At 44.0% G+C, this 21465-nt stretch overlaps 1 protein-coding gene across 3 annotated transcripts in view; it reads left to right on the top strand.

The window, feature by feature from the left end:
• The window catches only part of TRIO (trio Rho guanine nucleotide exchange factor), a 301493-nt gene that overhangs the window by 79494 nt on the left and 200534 nt on the right, over positions 1–21465 (top strand). For all 3 annotated transcript variants that reach the window (XM_087815342.1, XM_087815343.1, XM_087815344.1), the window contains exon 2: positions 20094–20168. In XM_087815342.1, coding sequence (XP_087671468.1) covers positions 20094–20168 — 75 coding nt within the window. The remainder of the gene's footprint in view (positions 1–20093; positions 20169–21465) is intronic.

Here is a 21465-nt window from a genome sequence, read left to right as displayed (position 1 = left end):
GGGACGGGGATTCTTGGTGGGGCCGGGTGAGGTGTCACTCTTACAGGGCAGTTGCAGTCACTGCAGCTGGGAGCACAGGGAGAAGGAGGTTTGGGCGTGTGCAAATTTAACTAGGAGAGCTACATGCACAAGATTCCCTGCAGCAAACACTAACGTATTACTGACGAAAAGTTTGAAAAAGCCTGTGAATCTTTTGGGAAAGAGAGCATTTGTTGTGATGAAGCATCTCTGATACTGTTCCCCGGCAATTGTTTTACCATTTTCACCTCTTAACATCGCCATTCTGTGGTGTGTGCGTTGTCCAGGGCACTTGGGTTACTGTGGAAGCTCCTTTGCACCTGTCAAAATGCTGGCATAATTTCCACATTAGTGCACCCAGACATCTGAGCCCTTCTTTCACTGAAGGTTCTCATTTCAGCCAGAACATTCTTTCTGAGTGTGTGTGATGGGATCAGTGTACAATGTTCAAATGGCTGCTGTCTTTTCTGCAATGACAACGTTTCTCATTCAGGGCAGTGTTCGTGGTTCCTTCACTCCCCTCCTCCACATTTGGATTAAGAAAAGAAAGGCTTAGATTATTCTTGAGGCAGCTGCTAACAGAAATCTTTTCTGAAGAGCTGTGCTTGTCATTGCTTAATGATGGTGTGCGTCAGAGCTGGTGACAACTGTCCTCATGAATGGGCGACGCCTCCGCCTGGAGGGGCTTCTCTATGCGGATCCACAGCCTTCCCAGTAACTGGCTTTGCACCCAGGGCTGATTGTGAGGCAGGCTCTCTGTGCACACAGAGGTCATTGAGAGGAACAAGTGGCAGAAGAGCCTGCCCAGTGCTTCAGAATCCAGTCCACTGGATTGTCACCCTGCCATCCAGGGGGCTGACCTGCCTAAAGCCCAGTTAGTCAAATGATTGCCATTTCAGTTAAATGAGGCTGTGGAATTTGTTGGCTTATTTTGAGTTTTGGATATATGGAGTCTTTTGCAAACAGGTAAAGATTGAAGCTACTTAGGCATAGAGTGTTAAACACCGCTTGATCTTTCCGGAAGGTAACTCTTAATTAATGATGTAATGGGGAAAACACATTATTCAGCCCCTTTATTTACTTAAATCCCTTGCAAATTTTACTTCCCCTCTCAACTTAAACTGTTTTTTTTTTTAATCTGTAAACAATACTGTTTCATTGTACCCTTTGAAACAATTTAAATCAGAAGGCTAAAGTTCAGAATAAACAGTGCCTTTTTAAAACAAAAATAAAATGTAACGTAATTGCAGGATTAACAGTATTAAAGTTTTGATACCTCATTTCTCTTAAATTTAAAACTTCATTTACTAGGCATTAAACTAGGTAGAACTCTCAGGTTCAATATCATTCAGTACTGGGAGGTCCATGTGCTTCTGGAACTTAGTGTCTTTGTCAGTATTTTAAAATAGCAAGTCTGTCTGTAAAGTCTCATCACCACTTCACTGAGCTTTGGGACCTGGGACGGTACTACCTGGAATGGGCTGGGCTTTGCCCCACCTGTCTCCACCTCTTGATAACTTCTCAGGCAGGTCCTGTAGCTGACAGTTCTCTTCTGGGTATTAGGAAGCCCTTGCTCTAGGCATTAAGGGACCAGACCAGTCTAAACCAAAATGTCACTCTTTCGTCCAACTCAAAACCCTTCTTCCCCAGTTCAGGCCTCTAACTCCCCCCTTCCTTTTCTGCAGATCAGCCACAGGGAAGGGGTGATGTCTGTCTACCTCCAGTTACTCTCCTCAACCCCTGTTCCTTTTGGCCTCTCTAGGTGGGCCCGTCACAGGGAACAGGAAAGGATGACATCTCTTTTGACCTGGGCTGCTGTTATCCGTCATTCTTTTGTGTTTCTTCTCCCTGCTTCTGTCTCTGAAACCCCAGGTGACCTTTTTACAACTTCCCTCCAGATCTCCCCCTGGAGGTGCACCCCACCTCTCTCCTTGGTCCCTCTGCCCACACCAGCAGTACGTGTACCCTCCCAAACTGGAAGGAACCAGCTACTGTCTTTGCAGCCCTCTCCTTCCCTTACCTGCAGAGCAAAGAGCTGGCACCAGGGCTCTGCTGGGCTGAGTGCCCCCCAGGAGGCCCTACAGAGATGTGTCTGGGGTCTGTTGTTAGAATGCATGGGTACTTCCCCCTCCTGCCCTCTGTCTGAGCCAAGTCCAGGACAATGGGGATGTCCTGTTACCGTCACAGTGGGGATTTGGATTCTGCTGCCTTAACCCATTGGATATAAACCTTGGAATTCTAGGAATGATCATCTAAATTATGAAAAATTTCAATAACATGCAATTTGGTTATTTTCAAATTTTAGTAAACAGTTTTATTTGGGTGTACCCTGTTATGATAAAAAAATAAAATCTTTAAAGGAATTCATTCTTATAGGTTAACTCAGAAGTTGAAGTTATTGAAGAAATTCCTGATCATTTGAAACTGGTTTTGGGAAATTAGCTGAGTTTTGTGGTAGAGTTTTTGTGGGACACACACACACATATTCTGCAGGTTGGCCTGTGCATTGTTTCTCAGATGTAGCTGTGTGGCTTCTACATTGAAGGATGCAGTGGAAATGTGAAGAGACATGGAAATGGTAAAGCAGACTTGTAAGTGGAAAGGTGGAAAATGGTTTCTGATTTCTGGGTCCTAGAGCCGTCCCTATGAAGCTGCTGACACGCAGCCAGTGGAGAAGCTGACCCCTGTGCTGATTGCCCATCACTGCAGGCCAAGGCCATTATTACTTTGGCTTGAAAAACAGCTGAACTCTCTGGGCTTTGGAGCAGGGACTTACGGGTGGAGAATGTGTTTTTGTGGTTCAGGCTTCATTTGTTCCTTTATGGAGGTTGTATTTGCATGTGTCGAGGTCAACAGCTGGACAGACCCTTGGGCACAAATACTTTGTTGCAGGGCTGAGGGTGAGGTTCAGTGGAGGGCAGGCGTTTGCTCACAGGACACATTTTGTGAGCAGGGTTCTTGGTAATGTAATTCTGAACCAACTCCTGGCTGGCCTGTGTAATAGAATCATTTTAAAAGGAGCAGAGCAGAGTTCTGGCCCTGGTGACAGCCCTGCCTGAGGCTGGTTTAAAGACTTGACACCCTCCCTGATGCCCAAGGCAGCTCCATCTCACAGTGGGAGAGTACATGGCGACCAGCTATAAACCCATAATGTGCCACCTTGCGCTGAATGGAAAGCCGGAGTAGACCTGGAATGAATGAATGTTCTGCCGATTTTCTTAAACTAGTTTATAAAAAGACCTATTCTTTTCCCTCTCCAGTTTTTGGAATTATCCTGTTAAGAAACAGTGTTCTTGAGAAAGCACAGGGAAACGGTGAATATGAATTTGTTAGGGAATCCACGCTGCTTGATTTTGCAGTCTTTGGGGCGTGTTTTATTTTTGACACAAAGGAGAAATAAGGGCGGTTGTCACTCACTCACAGAAACTGCAGCCGGCTGTATCGCAGCCCCGTGTGGCGCTTAAACTAGCAGCAGTTGCTTCGCCCGCCCGCCGCTCATCTTTGCACAAAGGAGATGATGTAATCTTTTCACCGCGGCCACGTGGCCCGAGCATGCCGTCACTGTCTTCACTTGGATACCTCTGTGCTGCCAGCTGCTTATCTGCGTGGAAGGACTGTGCATTTGGAATTAATCGCATTCCTTTTGCACTGTCTCACTTCTCCTTGCCAGGCCGTGCACACACCTCTTTCTGCACATATGTGCCTTCGTGCTCCACGGGTGGCTTTTTTTTACAGAAACATGACCAGAGTAGCATGTCGTAGAGCGCCGTGGAGGCTGTGTGTGCGCACAGATTTAAAACTGGGGGAGGAAGACTCTGTTGCCATTAGCAACCACTTACCTATTTATTAGAGGGTGGAATGCAGCTCGGGCCTTTCCCTTTCTCCCATGGCTTTCTCTCGAGCTCTGGCAGCAGCCCACCTGAGCCTGTACCTGAGAGTGCTGCACAGGAAGACTACTGTCCAGCTGCTTGTACATAGAAGCACATATTTTTGTAACCCCATGTACTGCCTCTTGGCTGTCCTTTCTTGTGGTTGTCACTCTATCCTGTTGACTTAGGGCAGTTGCAGCTACGCAGTCACTGCAGTGGACCTCACCCTTATTTGTTCAGCTCTGAGTGAAATGCTTTTCTTCATTGGCTTATTAGACTTACCAGCAGCTTCTAAAACCCACCATCACCGAGGAGGGAACTGTGGCCGGGGACATGGGCTGCTGTGCATACAGAAGACAGAGCCAGGCTAGGGGAGCACTTTGTATTTGGCCCCAGTGATTTTTTTTCTTTAAAGGAAAGATTAGGTGTGGAGCCTTCTTTCTCCTCAGGTGACCCCAGTGATTCTCTTGCCAGCTGTTAAGAGTCCCTGGGTATGTAAGTCCCCATCCACTGAGGCTTAATGACACCAAAACAGCATTGCACCTTGTGCCTGGCTTTCTGGGTGATGTCACTACAGTGGTTATGTGCCACGACCTGCAATATTTAAGGACTTACAAGGTTTCTTTGATCGAAGGGGCCCCATTCCTCTGGGGACCTTATTAAGTTCTCTCAGCATTAATTTTGATCAGGATTTATGGGCTGCACATAAAGGGACAGAGCTTAACTCCTGCATAAATAAACTTCATAGCGCCTTAATCCTGGATTCTGAATGTGCTTTGTTATTGGGAGAATTTGGAGATTGAGGTGATGGGATATTGAGGAGAGCACTTGTCTGGCATGTGTGGCCACTGGGCAACCTTGCTGTACCCTGAGCTGGGACGCTTCCCTCTCCCTGTGGACAGTGCAGGCTCAGGACTGGGTGGCAGGGAGCAGAGGTGTGGGCCCTTTTATTTGTTGAGCTGACATGCTCAGAGCACCACTGCTGAGCAGATTTTGCTGTTTTATTGGTGTCACCTCTTTGAATCCTTGCAGTGGCCTAGGAGGTGGGGACTGCCCCTGCTGTGGATAGCCTGTGCCCTGAATCCATCTGCAGGGGTGAGGGGCGAGGGGTGGGACCGGCCTAATTAACAGATGAAGCAGGTGCCAACTGAAGCCTTAGCATCAGAGGGAGATTATTTGAGGAGAGACTGCCTGTTTGTTCTCTGAAATCAGAAGGGAAGTTAGCAGTAGAACTGTTGGAAGGTGGAAGGGAAAAAAATCGAGTGAGCTCATGTCTTACAGCCTGGCTTTTCTTGCTGAAGTCAGAGGTGCCACTTGGGTGAGAAGGTGAGCTGAGGTCAAGGACTTGAGGAGAGCAGGGTCTGGGGAACAGCCACAGTGGTTGGAGCCTCTGTTCACTGGGTGCGTAGTTTTACTTACGGGGATGCCGCACCTGGCACGGGACCGCATTTGGCCCACCTGTGAGATGTCAGTGCAGCCTTAGCCCAGGCTTCCGAAGGGGCCACCTGTTAGAGGAAGTCCTTCCCAAGCCACCCTACTTTAGCCTTAACCAGGTCCCATGCAATTAGATGCTGGAAAAACAATAAACACCAGTTTGGCTTTGTCACTTTCTGACTGAATACTCACCTGTGGTAATTTTGTGTCTTGCACAAGATTTTGTCTCATTAAAAATTAAGCAACTTTTGCACAAGACTCTGTGGAGACATTTCTGTAGGTCAAGGCCATTGCTTTTCCGTCACATCGGTTGGCAGGTATCATTGCTTTTCGGTCTGTGGGCATTCTCCATCTAGCCCTTTCTCACCATCCCCCGGCCACTTGTGCCAGAGCCTGGCCACCTCACCGCACTGCCTGCCCTCAGCCACTGTCTCTGCCTTGGCTTAAACATATTTGCAGTTCATCATTAGCCTGCTACAGGCTGGGTTCTTCAGGTGGCCTCCCCTGTGATACTGAGGGACTCACCTCCCTTCTTGATGTAGGGCCTATTCCAAGGTGCAGCTCTCAAGGGACATCCTGTGCTTTCTGGCTTTCTGTTGTCACCTCTTGTAGGAATAACAAAAGGTGACAGGAGAGCACAAGAAACGATTAACCCATTCTTTGACCATTCCTTTAGGGTCTTTTGTGGGAACCCCTGAGCCCTCAGACTAGCCTGTAGCATTATGTCTTTGGGGAGATGCATTCCTGAAATTGAGTAACAGCGGTTTCCTAACCAAGTTTTGGAACGCAGGCCATTCGGAGGTTGGCGATGGAGTTTCTGTGCAGGTCTCTGGAGCAGTTCCTTTTTGGCAGTTGGTCCTGCGGAGTTTTAAATAGGAGGAACTATTAGGGGAACTCAGTTGAGATAGAAATAGAAGGGGAAACATCTGGGGTATCCTGTTCTTTCAGTGTCAGAGTTTCAGGGTGAAATGTGAAAATCTGGTGTATTGTTCTGTTAGCTCCGAGCGGTTAGAACTCCAAATTAACTTCAAATCTTTTGCCCATTTAGTATGCTTGTTTTTGCTTTCTTCTTCAACTCATTTTAGTAAAAGTTACCAAGTGGTTATCTCCTCACAAAACCATAGACTCATCTGACAGGCAATACAGCTCCAGAGAGGATTTGGGAAAACAATGAGGCCTCACCTCTTAAACTCGGAAAGGTGCATGAACTCCTCCGACCCAGGCCTGGGGAGGCCCTGGCAGTGTGCTTTGCGATGTGTGGACAAGGCTGTTCATGGCATCACTTACAACAGCAAAAGTGGGAGACAGAACAAATGTCCCTTAACAGGATTGCATGAACAAGTCTGTGGTATAGACATAGAACAGAGCACTAAATACAGCTCAGCGTGCACATCCATGTAGATGAACCATCCAAACTGGAATCACGTTGTAGGAGAGCGCATGTAGTGTGATTATATTCCTCTGAGGCGCAAAGACAAGCAAACAAAGTAATATTGTGTGTCAGTAGATTCATAAATGGCAAACTGTACAGAAAAGCAAGGAAATGGCTGTCCTAAAAGTCAGCCTCGTGGTGTGTCTGGAGCCAGAAGAAGGTACCATCAAGCAGGGTGTAGAGAAGGCTTCTGAGGTGGTGGTGGTTTCAAACATATGCAGGTAACACGCACACACCACTCCTTTGTGCACACCAGCGGCGTTCTTTTCTGAAAGAATTAGAAAAATTGATTTAAAAGCCCTTTGTTTTATCATAAAGTGAATAATTGAATATTTAAAGCCACCAGGGCTCTTAGAAGTTATTTACTCTAATGGCACCCACTTGTCCTCCTGTTTTGAGGTTTTGAGGTGGTGCCATTGCAGAGGGACTGATGTCATGCTGAGCTTCCACAGGACCATCTGGGCTTGCTGTCACAAGGCACAAAGAAGGAAAACTGTGGTTTTCATTACTTTAAAAACTCATTTGCGAATGAGTTCTGCCTTCACCAGAGTGGGCTGAGGGTGTGGCAGCTGGGGACAGTGTATGTACAAAGGGCAGCCTCTTTTTGAGCAGCACGACTGGCTGGCCATTTCAGTGTTAACCACGTGTCAGATGGGAAAATCCTGTTTGCTCTTGCCCCCCTATTAAAATGAGAGATGATTGTATATTAAAGAAAGATACTGAATGTGGAAGGTGAGGGTGGCGGGAGAGCGTGGTCTCTGTGCCTTCTGGCCTCAGGCCTGAGCCAGGTAGTGTCATAGAGGCAGAGTGCGGCCTCCTGGAGTTAGACTTCCTGGACACAGGGTATGTGCAGGTGGAGGGCCTGGCCCCGGGAGCCAGCTGCCCTTTTCCCTCTGGGCAACAAACCAGCCTGTCCTGGCATCTCCACCAGATCCTGGGGTCAAGAGCAAGCTCAAGCCCTGGCTGGGAAAGCGGCCAGTCATAGCACGGCTGTTATCCCTTTCCCCGGCCCCTTCAGAGCAGGAGGAAAGGAATTCTAACCCCAGTGAACAGGCTTCTGACAGCCGAGGGGTGTGAAGGGAAAAGATGTCAGAAAGGGAGCACTTGTTTGGTTATTAAAGCTTTTGTTGCCACTATTCTAGTGAGAGGAGGTGGCATCTCTTCCAAAAAACTTTGTTCCCTTCAGTTGGCTTGTTGGCTAATCTCTGTCATTTCGAATTAATTGTATTCTCATTTGCCCCTTTCCATAGATGGGGATAGGCTAGCAGGACCTCAGGAATGCTCAGGTGCAGGTGGGGTGCCCCTGGGCAAGCGTGTCGCACGAGGTCGGGATAAACTGCTGGAAACTCAGTCGGGCGAGTGTTCTGATTGCTGAGTAGCTTTTAGTTCCTTAAATTATTTATAGTCAGTCCCTGGAGAAGGAAATTGCCAAGGTTAATCTGTCATGACTGTGTTAATTTTTAAAAATAAGAATTTTTTTGTGGCTTTTGACAATAACTACATGTCTCAGTTCTGTTCTTTTTTTTTTTCTTCCGAGTCAAGATGCATCTCGTTATAAAATGCAGTAATTGCAGGTAAATGGGCGAAATTTCCCTACATTCTTTATCTAAAGGACTTACCAAATGCAAACATGTGAGAATAAGCTACTTCCTTGGATGTCAGTGGTAATAACAGTTTGCGTGCTGTGTGCTGTTGGTTAGTCAGTTCTGACAGGTGATATTATTGGATCCCATTTCCGTTTCCACCTGTGCAGGGAGATTCAGCGCCCACCCATGGTTTCCCCCTCTGGGAGGTTCAGGCCCTGGCTCTGCACTAGACACCTTTGTACCTGGACAAAAAGTTTTGTTTTAAGTTGGGGCACTGTCACTTTCAGGTGATGTCTGTATGTGGAATGCTGGTGGAAGTGAGGTGTGAATTCCTCTCCACACCTCTTGTGTCTGTCTCTTGTCTTCCTTGGAAGAAAGTTGCTTGTAACCCTGTGTCCTCTCCTGCATGTCATAAGCACCTGGGAAACAGGTGAATTTAGGTCTCTGCAGATACTGCAGAGGTCCTGCAGGTGGGGGAGCTGGAGAAGGAGCACCACACACCTTATTTTACACATCCTTGTTGCAGTGCCATTTGCGTTTCTATACTGAGTTAATTGCGAGAGAGAAAAAAGTGCCCTGGGATTCCTAGTAGATAAGATACTGATTTAGCAATGAGGGGATTAGAGATAGGAAAACAGATTCCCCAGCCTGCAAAGAACACAGCTTTTGAGTCTCAGGCACTCAGCTTGGGCACTGCAGGGCAGGTCTGCTGAAGTCAACCTGCTGGAGAGTTTGATCTCTCCCCTACTACCCCCTCTCCTTTCCTCCTCCCAGGGTCATTTATTTTGAGGACCCCTTAACAAGCAGGAGGAGGCCTTGTGACCTCAGCACAGGCCCAGTTGACACTGTCGCTTCAGCCCCTGGCATCAGCAGTGTTCCAGCAGGGATGGTGAGTTATGTGGTCACACAGTTGGAGCTGCTTCACCTTCTGTGAGGGTCACAGCCTTGCCTGAGCACTTGTGGCATGTTCCCCTGAGCCTGTGCTGGCTTCTGCTCATTGAGCTCCCACTTTCACCTGGAAGTAAGGGAGGAGATGGTGTGGGCTGGTAATCTCCTCAAGGCCACCCAGTCCCCAGCAGTGACTTCCTTCCCAGCCAGTGTCCCTGCCCCCTCTCAGAAGGTCTCCGCCCTCTAGGGCACCCATGTCCTCTTCACCTTGTGATTTGCGTCTTTCTCTTTATCAATGAATATGCATGAAAATACCGAGTATGAGATGAGTCAGTTCACATTAAATCCATGTTTTGGTCAAAATTTGTTTTTCTCATCAGTATATCTAAATTATTTGGTTTAATAAACACCCTTGTAAGCAGAATTTTAAAAATCTACGTCTGTAGGTGTCCAGAGGGAATTTGAGGTGAGAGGAGAGGTAGTGAGAATGGAAATGAGTTTCTTTTGTTTTTCACATTAGCAAACCCATTACTTTTCTCAGTCCTTTTTGTAGTTTCTTAAATTTCTTATTAGGAATTCAATAGGAAGGTAAACGCTAGGGCCCTTTTTACTAGAATTTTTCCCCCCTGTGGGAAATAAGGTTCAGGCAGGACACCAGCAACCTGAGTTAACAGGAGCCAAAGAAGTTGCTTTAACCTTAACAGCCAGTGAGTGCTAAAGGCTGAAGCTGCCCTCATTGGTATAATGTTAAAACAGGTCACATTACCTGGGACCAGAGCGGGGCTGGCCCTTCTCCCAGCAGCATGGCCTCAGGGCTCACATACTTGGGAGCCGTCACATCTTGTTATGCCAAATAGAGGATCTGGAAGAAAACTTCAAACTTAACTGTAGGTTGTACTCGGAATTCAGCCTGAAAACAAGTTACCAAGTACAGTGTTTGGCTGTTGTCCTTACTTATGGGTGACTAGGATTCTAGTGCTGTCCTGGGCTCTGTCTCTTGCTGGTTGGTTGGTACCCATCTGAAGAACAGGACTGAGCTTGCTCCTGCTCGAGTCCCCAGGCATCAGATGTATCACAGTGTATTTCAAGTGTATTTCTGCTAAATCAGAGGAACATGACGAAAACTGTCAAAGCAAAGTAGGTGAGCTGAACAACTTAGGTGGAGCAGCTGTCTGTAAGCTATCAAGTGGGTTTCTAAGTATTAAAACATCACAGTGTTAATCTTTGAACATATTATTTATATTATTATTCACAGCTGTGCTTTGTGGCTTTAACCTCTACAGCAAGGGTTTTCCAACCCTTTCAAAATGGTCTGGGGCACCCTTTTTATGTCAAGAAACCTAGTTCAAGGACTTAGTTTTAGTGCCAGTGATACAAAATTGCAGTGGCAAAGAGAACACTTATATTTTTAAATCCTCACCCAAGGATATGTTTTATTGATTCAGAGAGAGAGAGAGAGAGATGTGAGAGAGAAACACCAATCAGTTGCCTCCTGTATTTATCCCCACCCAGGATTGAACCTGCAACCTAGGTATGTGCCCGGATTGGGAATTGAACCTGCAGCCTTCTGGTGTATAAGATGATGCTCCAACCAACTGAGCCACCTGCCCAGGGAAAAGGTAACACTGTTAGGTGGATTTGTCTAATTAATTATAGCAGTTATCTGTCTATCATCTATCTATCATCATCTATTATCTATCTATATAAAACATGTATTACATATTTGCAATCATCATCTATTATCTATCTATATAAAACATGTATTACATATTTGCAGTCATCATCTATTATCTATCTATATAAAACATGTATTACATATTTGCAATCATCATCTATTATCTATCTATATAAAACATGTGTTACATATTTGCAAGACATTTATTTGTCCATCAGACTTTGCTTGTTGCATATACATTGTTAAGCCACTGTTGGTCTCATGTGTGTTATATTTTGTTTTAGGTGACCATATAAGCTTTTTAAAATCAGGAACATACCATTTAGGGGGAAAACCTCTAGGGCTTGAGAGAGAACCGTGTGTGAATACATCCTTCGTGCCCAGTGACTAAAAACACCAACTCTAAGCTTCATCAGAGGACTGGGTGATAGAAATTCTCTGATGTTATTAAAGGTATATCTTTCTAGTGATTTTATAGTGGAATTAAATCCAAATGGAAGTAACTTTTCAGTTAAGTGGTTTCTGCATTCCTTTTGGTGGTTGAGGAGGTGGAGCGAGAAGCCACCAAATGTTCTCCCAAAGCACAGCCTGCTCTTCTCATCAGGGACACTTTTTATAATCAGTCAATTAATTATTTTTTGTGGGGTGGCTGGGGCAGAAAATAACTTTTACTTACATTGTAAATACCCTCAAGTCAGCGTTTTGTTTCCTACTTTCAAATATAGGTGAAGGATATGTAAATGTAATTTTATGTACTAGTCACCAAACATACTAGACAAAGAACTAATGCAGTCACCTTAGCCTCCTCTAAATGGCCGTGTACAGCCAGTAGATTGTTGTTAGCTGTTGCTCTCTGTGATGAGATGGGCACTTTGTTTAGAACTCCAGGTTGGAGATGTCCACTTAAAATTTCCAGCTGGGGATGAAGGTTCGAGTGTGGGCTATAGCACTTTGCTGGGCAGCCATTGGAACTATGCAGTAAGACACAGGTCAGCCCCTTCCCTCTAGGAGCTCACCTTCTAAAGGGGGACACTGATGTGTATTTAGATAATTACTGCGCAGTGGGGTAAGGATGTGGGGTGCTGTGGAAGTGCAGGATGAGGGATCTGATCCAGTAGTGGAGGTATCACAGAAGGGGGGGGGTCTTGTCTGAGATTTTCAGGAGGAGTTGTGAAGATGAATAGTGTGTGTGATCACGTGCATGTTGGGAGGTGAGGGGGTGTTTTAGGCCCATGGGAGAGCAGTGTGTGTGGAAGTTCAGTGGTGAGCAAGGGTATGTGTTACTTGTGGGTGATTGGAATTTCTGGTGTGAGTTGGGTGTGAGGAGAGGGTAATGAGTGGGGAACTAGTGAGGTAAGCAGACGTCAGACCATGAGGGACTTTGTGCCATGTCAGGGAGTTTGGGCTTTATTTGAAGAATTTTAGGGGAGTAAAATGATGGGATGTATGTTTAGGGGAGTAGCCGAATGGATCAGAGGGAGTCTTCCTGATGGGTCTTTTTTTTTTTAGTGATGACAGTTTCCTGCTAGGCAGTCAAGACCCACCACAATTGTCTCCGCCCCAGGAATTTTATATCTTCTGGGACACCTCCTCCTATTCTGATCCCTCTGGGCCTGGTTTTTCTAACACAAGTACCTGTGCCACAGAACTGACCCACGTGTATGGTGCTTTCTGGAACAGACTGAGTTCAACACTGGCCCTAGATTGTATGTTATGTTCAAGCCACCCGATGTAGGGCAAGTCTGTGTACACAGAAGTTTAAAACCACCAATTTATACTACTTGCCTGTATTGAAAACCTGTCTGCACCTTATGTAATAATTAAAAGTATATTTATCTAAAGGAAAAGAATTATAGTAGAGCTTTATTTTACAGAATATGATTTTGATCTGCATTAAAGTACATGTGGACATTAGAATTTTTTTCTTTTCTTATTTGATAGAGGATAAGGGTGATTCGTTTGATACAAATTTAGTGTCTAAGCAGCTTTCCTGAGAAGCTGCTTCTTATGTAAAGCCAGTCTTCTTTGGAGCAGGTCAGCATCACAAAATCATATGTAGGTACATGCATGTATGTAGCTTAGGATGGGATCACTGGGGTCCCAGAGGACAGACTGAGTGAGCTTCTCCCAGGGGCACCTCCTGACAGGCTCTGCAGGCACAGACGGACAGATGGACTCATTCTTTCTTTTGGCACTAGGCAAACACGAGGATACGTTTTCCCTGTGCTTAGCCCTGTGCTGGTCCCCAGGGAAGCACAGATGAATGGCACATCTGGGTTCCTGATTCCGTAAGAAGGCAGACTCCTCTTTTATACTACTCCTCTTTTGGCTGTTGAAATACTCCCTTCAGTTGGTTTGAGTTACGCTTTTTAATTAACTTCTAATGCACAGTTAATACATAATTAAAGCATTAACAGTTAAAAATTCTGCAGATTGTTTCGTTTATATTAAAGTATATGTTGTAGTTTAAGACTTTCTTTTTGTTATGATCTTTTTGGTTATTTTGGTTTGTCCTCTGTGTTTTGTGCCCAAGACATTAAAAACTGGAGCTATTTTAACTTGAAATGCCCTTAACTCCCTGGAATCAATCAGATGTATGCTGCTTTTTCTTCCTTAAAGTTATGATGTCACAGGCTATTGCTTCTCAAATTTTGTGAAGGAGTAAATCAACCAGTCTGACAGTTATTAAACCATAAAGGTTCTAAGTAAAAATTACAATGCTGCCCTATGAAACTCCATTCATATTCCTGTGTGGCGGTCTGTGAACATGTCCATGTTACTGATATAAGTACGTAATTCACTTTATATGCATTTTATAAATATTCTGTGTGTGAAGGTTATAGCTATGTTTATGTAAAAATAATATAAGGATTGCATTATATGTTTTAATTTTTTATGTTAGTAAAAAAGACATTTAAACCATTTGATTTATAACCTTGTGTCTTTGCCCGCATAAACATTTTCGTAGAGGGTCCAGGATAGTTAAAATGCTTCCTTCCTATGCAACACTGGTCTGAATGCTTGCCTGACGGAAACCCCTGATAGCACCAGCGCTGTCCTCACGCGCCGCTGCTCCCTGGGATGTGTGACTAATCCTGCGGGCACTGCAGAGAAAGGTCCGGGAGTCGGGGCTGCGGGCTCCTGCCCGGGAGGGGTGACGTCACCTCCATTTGGGCCCGCGCATGCGCAGCGCCGCTGATGCAGAGATTTATCACCGTTCTTTGTGTGCAGGGGTGCGTGGCGCCCCCGTTTCCCCCAGATAAACGAATGAGTAAAATTTCGTAATTATCACCAAGACTTGGTACTAACAGTAATCCTCCTGCTTACTATGTAATGCTTCTTTTTTTTTTGTTGTTTCAAAGTGCTGCTTTACTTATCAACACATTTTTATTCCTCTACAGCCTGTGTTTTTATAAGATTTTTTCCCCAGTTTCTCTCACTTTCCATATTCCCATTTAGTAAATGCTAAAGCAGTATAGCTGACAGGGTCTCTGAAATGGATGGGGAGCACAGCTGGCCCTGTGGATTGTCTTCTAAGGACACATCCCGGTGCAGGAGATGAGGCAGACAGTTCAGAACAAGGCACCGGCTCTTTTTAAATGATCAAAAAGTAACTATGGTTATTGCTAGTATCTGGGAGAAGTTTGGGGTTAAAAAATTAACCTATGTTTTAGTTTAAGATTCTTTTAAAATTTTGACTCATTTTTAAACTCGCTTGATGTATTTCACTTTAAATTTTTAACCACAATGTAAAAACAAAGAACTTTTAGAATAATGTGCTACATAAATGCGTTTGCTCATTGTGAACATACTTCTATGGTGCTTTTTTTTCTTAAGTAAAAAAGAAAATTGGGAAGGGTTGTTGTTCCTTTTCTATTTGTTTTAAAAGAAATCTAATACCAAGGAAACGACCACGTGAGTGAGCATTCTGGTCAGCAGTGACTCGCTTCAAGAGGTATCTGTCAACAGTGACAATACAGCACCTCCTTGCAGAGTCTCGGGATAAAAATGAGAAATTGATTTGACCAGTGAGGTATTAGATAGTTGAAGTTTCAGACCATTGATTCCAGTAAAAGATTTTCCATTGTTGAATGATAACTTGTGAGATATTGCCTCCTAGGGCGGAGAGGTTAATTTTCCTTCTTATAAATCATATTATAGGAGTGGCCATCTGAGCAACACTGAGCTTCTATCTCACAACCTAAAATAGAAAGTGCTGAGGAACGTTGAGGTGCTTGAATGGGGGGCTTCAGGGCTAAGCAGCTGGGGAAGTATGTTTATTCAGTCAATCAGTCATCCATATCTATTGACCATGCTGTGCCTGGCCCTGTCCTAAGTATTGGGATACAGCAGGGAACAAAACAGCCATCCTCTGGCCAGCAGGCTGATTTAAAGAAGAGCAAGGAAAACTAACCTCTTGATGGGCAACATAATGCTTATCAGTTTTAAAAAGATGAGCAATTTGGGAGCAGAAGTTCAAAATTTATCTCAGATTGACATGCTGCTGAACTAAATAGTGATTTAAAAGGTGATAACAGAATCAGTTTTAGCAATTAAAAAGTAATATCATGCTGAACCTTGGAGTTGAGATTTTTTTTAATGACTATATTAAAACCTCTAAATATTCAAATTAATTTGCTTTAAGAAAAGGTATTATTTGTGTTGACTTGGAACTGGAAAGAGGAAAGAAAATCACCAAGCACTATCTTCTCATTTATATTAACAGCGATAAAATGTGATTTTTAACCTAAACCCTTTTCCCCCAGTAGTATTCAGTAAATATTAATCTCAGGATCTGAGAGTAACGGTAGATATGTCTATCAGATTCCTGTAGACTTGGTTTGGAAAAGCACTTGTTGCATGCCTTTAGGATGCCCCCAGGAAACATCTCTGGCCCAACAGATGAGCTTGGGCTGCCAGCAGTCTGGGCTGTGTTCTCTGTCCCCTGAAGCTAGCATTTCATGAAAACTCACATTGGATTTTTTGTCTCAGGTAGCAAAATGCTCTTTAACTTGTAACAAAAACCATCCATCTTTCTGTGCACTTCACTGTAAGTTCTATGTAATTGGAAAAGGTATCTGCAGTAATTCAAGAAATGCATACAACTAAATGCCCTCTTACTTTGGCCATTTACCTTTCAAGTTGCTCTTCTTTTTCTGCCCTTTCTCTTCTAATTTTTACCAGAATTCTCTTTGTGGTACCCCCTTCCACCTATTACTGGCATATTCAAACTCCCTTGGTGACACTTAGAAGTAAAACTATTGCTGACTCCTGGTCTGTGGCACTAAGATGTGATCTGTGATCTCAGAAGTATCAGTCCAAGGTGGCTTTTGCTGTTCCTTTCCCTTGACATGAGCGTAGGAGGAGAGATGTGTGCTTCCCGGGATAGTCTCTGGGCACATACCTTTGTTCCTAAAGTTTAGGAACCACAGCTAAATCCTTTAACACACAAGAAGAGATGACAGTGGGAATTGTCTTCTCTGTAGTGTAATCTAGAATCAGTGGAATAGCACAGAAACCATTTCTTTATAATTTGTTTTTATAGTTACACTCTGTTTTCATAAATGGCTCTTCAGGGCATGGTACAGAATCTGCCTTTTTGATTTAAGGCTATTTCATGGCTGAGTTCTTCTTGCTTTTAATTGAAAGTTACATGATGTATTTAATCTGGCTTTAGTATGCATACATGTTTTGTCAGTCTTTTTCTTATTGGGTCTGTTTTTTAAAATGGAAATGAGATTAAAATTAATGTTTAGGTGACAGCCATAATAGCCACACACTCAATTTCTTTGTGTGGTTAGTTTTATATTTCTGCTTCCCCTTCCCCATTTTCTTTTCTGTTTAAAAACTTTTAATTGACAATTTTAATAAAGTTAACATCTCTTTTTTTCTGTGACATAGTCAACAAAAACATGGTGGTAAAACTGTTTAGAATTAGTATCCTAGTCTGTGTTTGGACATGTGCATAAATCACAATACAGGTATAACACATTTCAATACCAGTTTAGCCATCAATTCACAAGCATTTCCTCCTAGAAAGACTGAGTTTTATTTAGGGGAGAAATTCAGGAACTGATAGGCTAATGCAACCACAGTTTTAAGAAGCTGAAAATACAGCTGGGAATGAGTTTGTGGCTTATAGTACGATGTAGGAAATTGCGATTTTCATTCTTAAGTTTTGTTTTCTTCGCCTTCTTTTTTCATCGATATGATATTCTTCCTGTGGGGTGGCCTGGAACATGGCAGCTCTAACTTTCATCATCCACTCCATCAAGAGTATTAATAAATGGGTGTGTTCAGAGAGTCAGCAGGAATGGTCAGGAATGCTTTGTAATTATTAGAAGTCACATAGTCCTCTTTTGAGGCACCAGCACTGGGATTAGGACATTCTCCTTGTGGAGGGTTGTGTGAAAGGGAGCTGGACCCATAGGTGGGGCTCCTGTTTCTGGACTGTGGGAGTCCAGGACTGCAGTTTGTGGTGATACTTCTCAGAGGGCTGTGCTGTGTCCTGGCCAGGGCAGCTGTGGGCATGGTAGGAAGCATGCCTTGTCTTAATCTGGTAGTAATAGAAAGGGGATCCTTTTCAAGTCCTATAGATTGGGATCTATAGCGAAGGCTTAATTCTTTCTAGTATTTCTATAATTTTGTCTGCTTCCATATTTGCCTGGGTCCCCTAGCATTTTGTGCTGCTTATGGAACTTTTCATACTATGCCTTTTCTATGGGTATATGTAAACTTGTCTCCTTGAGGCCCGAGGTGGTGCCTAATTTCTCTTTGCATTTGCCCTACTGCCACCTGTGCCAACCTCAAATGGAACTGGAGGTAATCAATCTCGTAGGCACGTTCAGTGAATTACCCAATGACTGGCAATGAATTGCTGAGACCAGATTGCATCCATTCAAGAGTTTTGAAGGAACCTTAAGGATGAAATTCCAGAACTCTTGGCTCTTGTCTTGCCTTTTATAAATAGCCACTGTTTTACAAGCTTGGTAGGTTGCCAGCACAGAGCGTGGTATGTTGGAAAGCCAAATGGCCTGGTGATCTGGAGGTCCGGGTTGCATCAAGCCTTTTCATGACCAGCTAGGTGGTACCACTGAGCCTCCTGGACCTCAGGGTCCTCATCAAGATTTGTTTGCTGCCGACTTTGTGCAAAGTCTCTGGTGATTGTCAGTGTCGTTGTTAATTCCATTAAACTGGGTTGTTAGTATATACATTCTATGGACAGGAAAGGTTTACTTTAAAAAAAATCAAACCACACCATTAATATAGTCATTCTTTGCTTCTGGAAATGATAATGTTGTAGAGACTGGATTCGGTTATATTCCTCCCAGAGGTGCTGTGTTTGTCGTTTGCTAGCTTGGTTTAGCAGGCTGTTTTGGCTGGACTCAAGCTACAAACTCCGTCTCCTTTGCAGTGGGCAACAACTCAAACCTTGGTCAGGTCTTTCATCCTTAGCTTAGAGCTTAGGCTGCTTGGAGCCTGCCCAGCACATACGAGGCTCAGGGAACAGAGATTTGGGCCAATTTTGTACTTTGAATTTGGGGCCTCCCTTTCTCCTTTCCACAGTTTCTTCTCTCAATTTCAGCTGCTGAGGTCATTCTGAGCTGTGTCCTGATTCTTTTTTTTTAATTGTTCAAAATATTACAGATGTCCCCTTTTTTCCCCATTGACCTCTTCCCCTCTGCATCCACTCCCCTCCCCAGGCCTTCACCACACTGTTGTCAGTGTCCGTGGGTTATGCATCTATGCATGTAGATTCTTTGGGGAATCTCGCCCCACTCACTCGCCCCCTCACCTTCCCTCTGAGATTCGTCAGTGTGATCCATGCTTCCATGTCACTGAATCTGTTTTGTTCATCAGTTTATTATGTTCTTTAGATTCCACATATAAGTGAGGTCATGTGATATTTGTCTTTCTCTGCCTGTCTTATTTCGCTTAACATTAGCAGCTCCATGTGGCTTAGACTGGGCCCTGTCCTCTGGCTAAAAGCCCTAATAGGGAAAATACACCTAATGTCATTTCCTTTTCCCAAGTGTCTCTCTCTGCTTTTGGTCACTCTCCAGTGCCTTGAGAGAGTTGTGTTTTGTAGATTTAATTTGTGGCAGAGGTGGCCCAATAAGAGCCCCTCAAACAGACCTGAAGTGGAAGCTCCATTTGTTTACTTTCTAATTTCCGGTCTCTGTGTTTGCATTGGTTGGTACCAAGCTTACATTTTGGATGCGTTTCTTGTACTATTTTGGCAGAAACAAACAGGAAAATAGGGATGGGACAGCAGTCTTTTATTTTTTTCTAGAGAGTGCTCTGTCAGTGACCATAGTTACTAGTTTTGATGAGCAGGCCAGCATCCTTGAACCTAGATGGCCTCTGTTAGAGACCTCCAAGAGAAATATCCTGGGGCTATGCTATCATGAGTATGGACATTTTTTACCTCAAACTTCCATGTGGGCATTCGCTTTGGTGAGCTGGGCTGGACATGTTTGGGCTGCAAGAATTCCTTTTGCTTATTAAATGGACGTTGGCTTGGCCCAGCTTGCCTGGTGCATGTTTCTCCACAAGATTTCCACTTGGCCTTCTAAGGTATTGAGGGGTGTAGGGAGAGTTGGTTTGAAGTGAGAAGAGGGCCTTGGCCACCCTCTAAAGCAGGTGGCACTGGGCCATCTTACCACATGACATTCCTCCAGGGGGGCATGACCCAGAAAGCCTGGAAGGACAGAGCCAACTGGGAGCTGTGGCCAGTCCCCAGCTATTTATAATCACTTCTCTCCTCCCTGCCACTGTTTATTTTTGACTCTGGTCTGATAGGATGAGGTGTTGGGCTCCCCCTAGGGGTTTTAGTGTGCCAAAACAGCAGTATTTATATTAATCTACAACATTAAAATGAAGATTTTTGAAATGATGTGAACTGATTTTATATCCTGTCTTTTTGGGACCAGATTTTGATTGTTAGAAATGGCCAGGAGCCTGCTTCGTACAGTAGCCTCCGGGTCTGTGGGCAAATCATTGCTTGACATTAAATCATTGCTGTGATCAGAGACTTTCCTTCACAGAATTAAAATGTTTTCAAACGATGATATTTCTAGAGTCGGTTTAATGGGTGTAAAGAAAGCTGCTGTGTTGGCATTGGATAGAATGGTTAAAAAATTAAATATCATTCAAGCAACCTGATAATTTTATTTTCTTCTGTATTTCAGGGTTTCGAAAAAACGATGAAATGAAAGCTATGGATGTTTTGCCAATTTTAAAGGAAAAAGTTGCATACCTTTCAGGTAAAGTTTAACTTTCTGACCTGCTTTTATTGATCCTCTGACTACTTCTGACATAGTATCACGCAGAGTCTGAAATACTAAACTAGCTCACCTGCCACACCCACAGGAGCACTGGTATTTCCGTGGATTTTTAACTGCTTTATTCTTGTAGTATTTTCCTGAGAAATTAGTGCCCAAAGCATTTTCTTCTGCTGGCAGGCACAGTGTAGGTCAGGTAACACTGGTGATTCAAATGTTTGTGGCTGTCACAAACATTTGGCTCCTTTGCCCTGATCAGTTAGGTAAAACAACTGATTTTTTTAAAAGTTTGTCATCTCAGCAAAAGTGGTGGGAATGTGACCGTGTGTCGACATGTCCTGAATTTTTTACCTTGGTTTCTTGTACTTTGTAGCTACCTGTTGCCTCCTCTTTGGGGAAGTGAGGACGCCCATGGATCCATGACTCTTCCCTTGGCCACTCTGGTCCTGGAGTTACTAGAACCCTTGTCATGGACTGTGAAAACCCTGGTGGTCTTTACCAGCTGGGTCCTCCACTTACCTGTAGAACCCTGTGCTTGGGACACCTGGCCCTCCTGTAGCGTGGTGACAGTCTGCACCAGTCCTCCAGGCTTTAGGCCACTTGACTGCCCTCCCCTCTGCACATACAGGGTCAGCTTTAGGGGTTTTTGGAGATTGTCTCCTTGGGAAACAGAACAGCTATTGGGTATTCCACCTTTTTGGTGCCAGTTTACTTGTTACAAAAGCAAAGGTTTGAGAGATTTTTCTGCTCTGTTTTACAAGGAAGTAAATCTGTGGACGGTCACATGCTTTTAGACAGTCTTCCTGGATGTATTTCCCTTGATAACTGGTCATCCTTCCCAAACCAGACATACGATGCTGATCGATGTCTCCTCTTGAATACTTTATTTTGAATTTATAACACTGCTAGCTGCTTTTATATGGTTTGGGTGTCCTTTTGGCCCATGGGATTGGTGTATATTTAGGACGCAATTTCCTATGGTATTTTTGTTACTCTTACCTTGCTTTCTGTCTAGCAGTATTTTTTGGCCCCTGTCAGACACTGTTTGATGATTTTGCTGAAGTAAATCTAATGCATAATGCATTTGGAATGTTAGCAGAAGATTATACAAAGTTCATGAAAACAAGAAGGTGCTTCAGATCGATGAGAACACATGGTTAAAGAATGAAAAGGCAAACAACTCTTGGCTTGCAATTCACTGTTAAAAGTAGCCTTTGCTGTTTTCTAATCAGTTCCTGACAAGCTACATAATATGGACTCATGCCAGTTTTGTGAACTC

This window comes from Miniopterus natalensis, chromosome 3, assembly GCF_054644295.1.
Source record: "Miniopterus natalensis isolate mMinNat1 chromosome 3, mMinNat1.hap1, whole genome shotgun sequence".
In the NCBI taxonomy this organism is placed as follows: domain Eukaryota; kingdom Metazoa; phylum Chordata; class Mammalia; order Chiroptera; family Miniopteridae; genus Miniopterus; species Miniopterus natalensis.
Note: the sequence above shows the minus strand (reverse complement) of the source record. Positions and strands in the feature narration are given on the sequence as shown.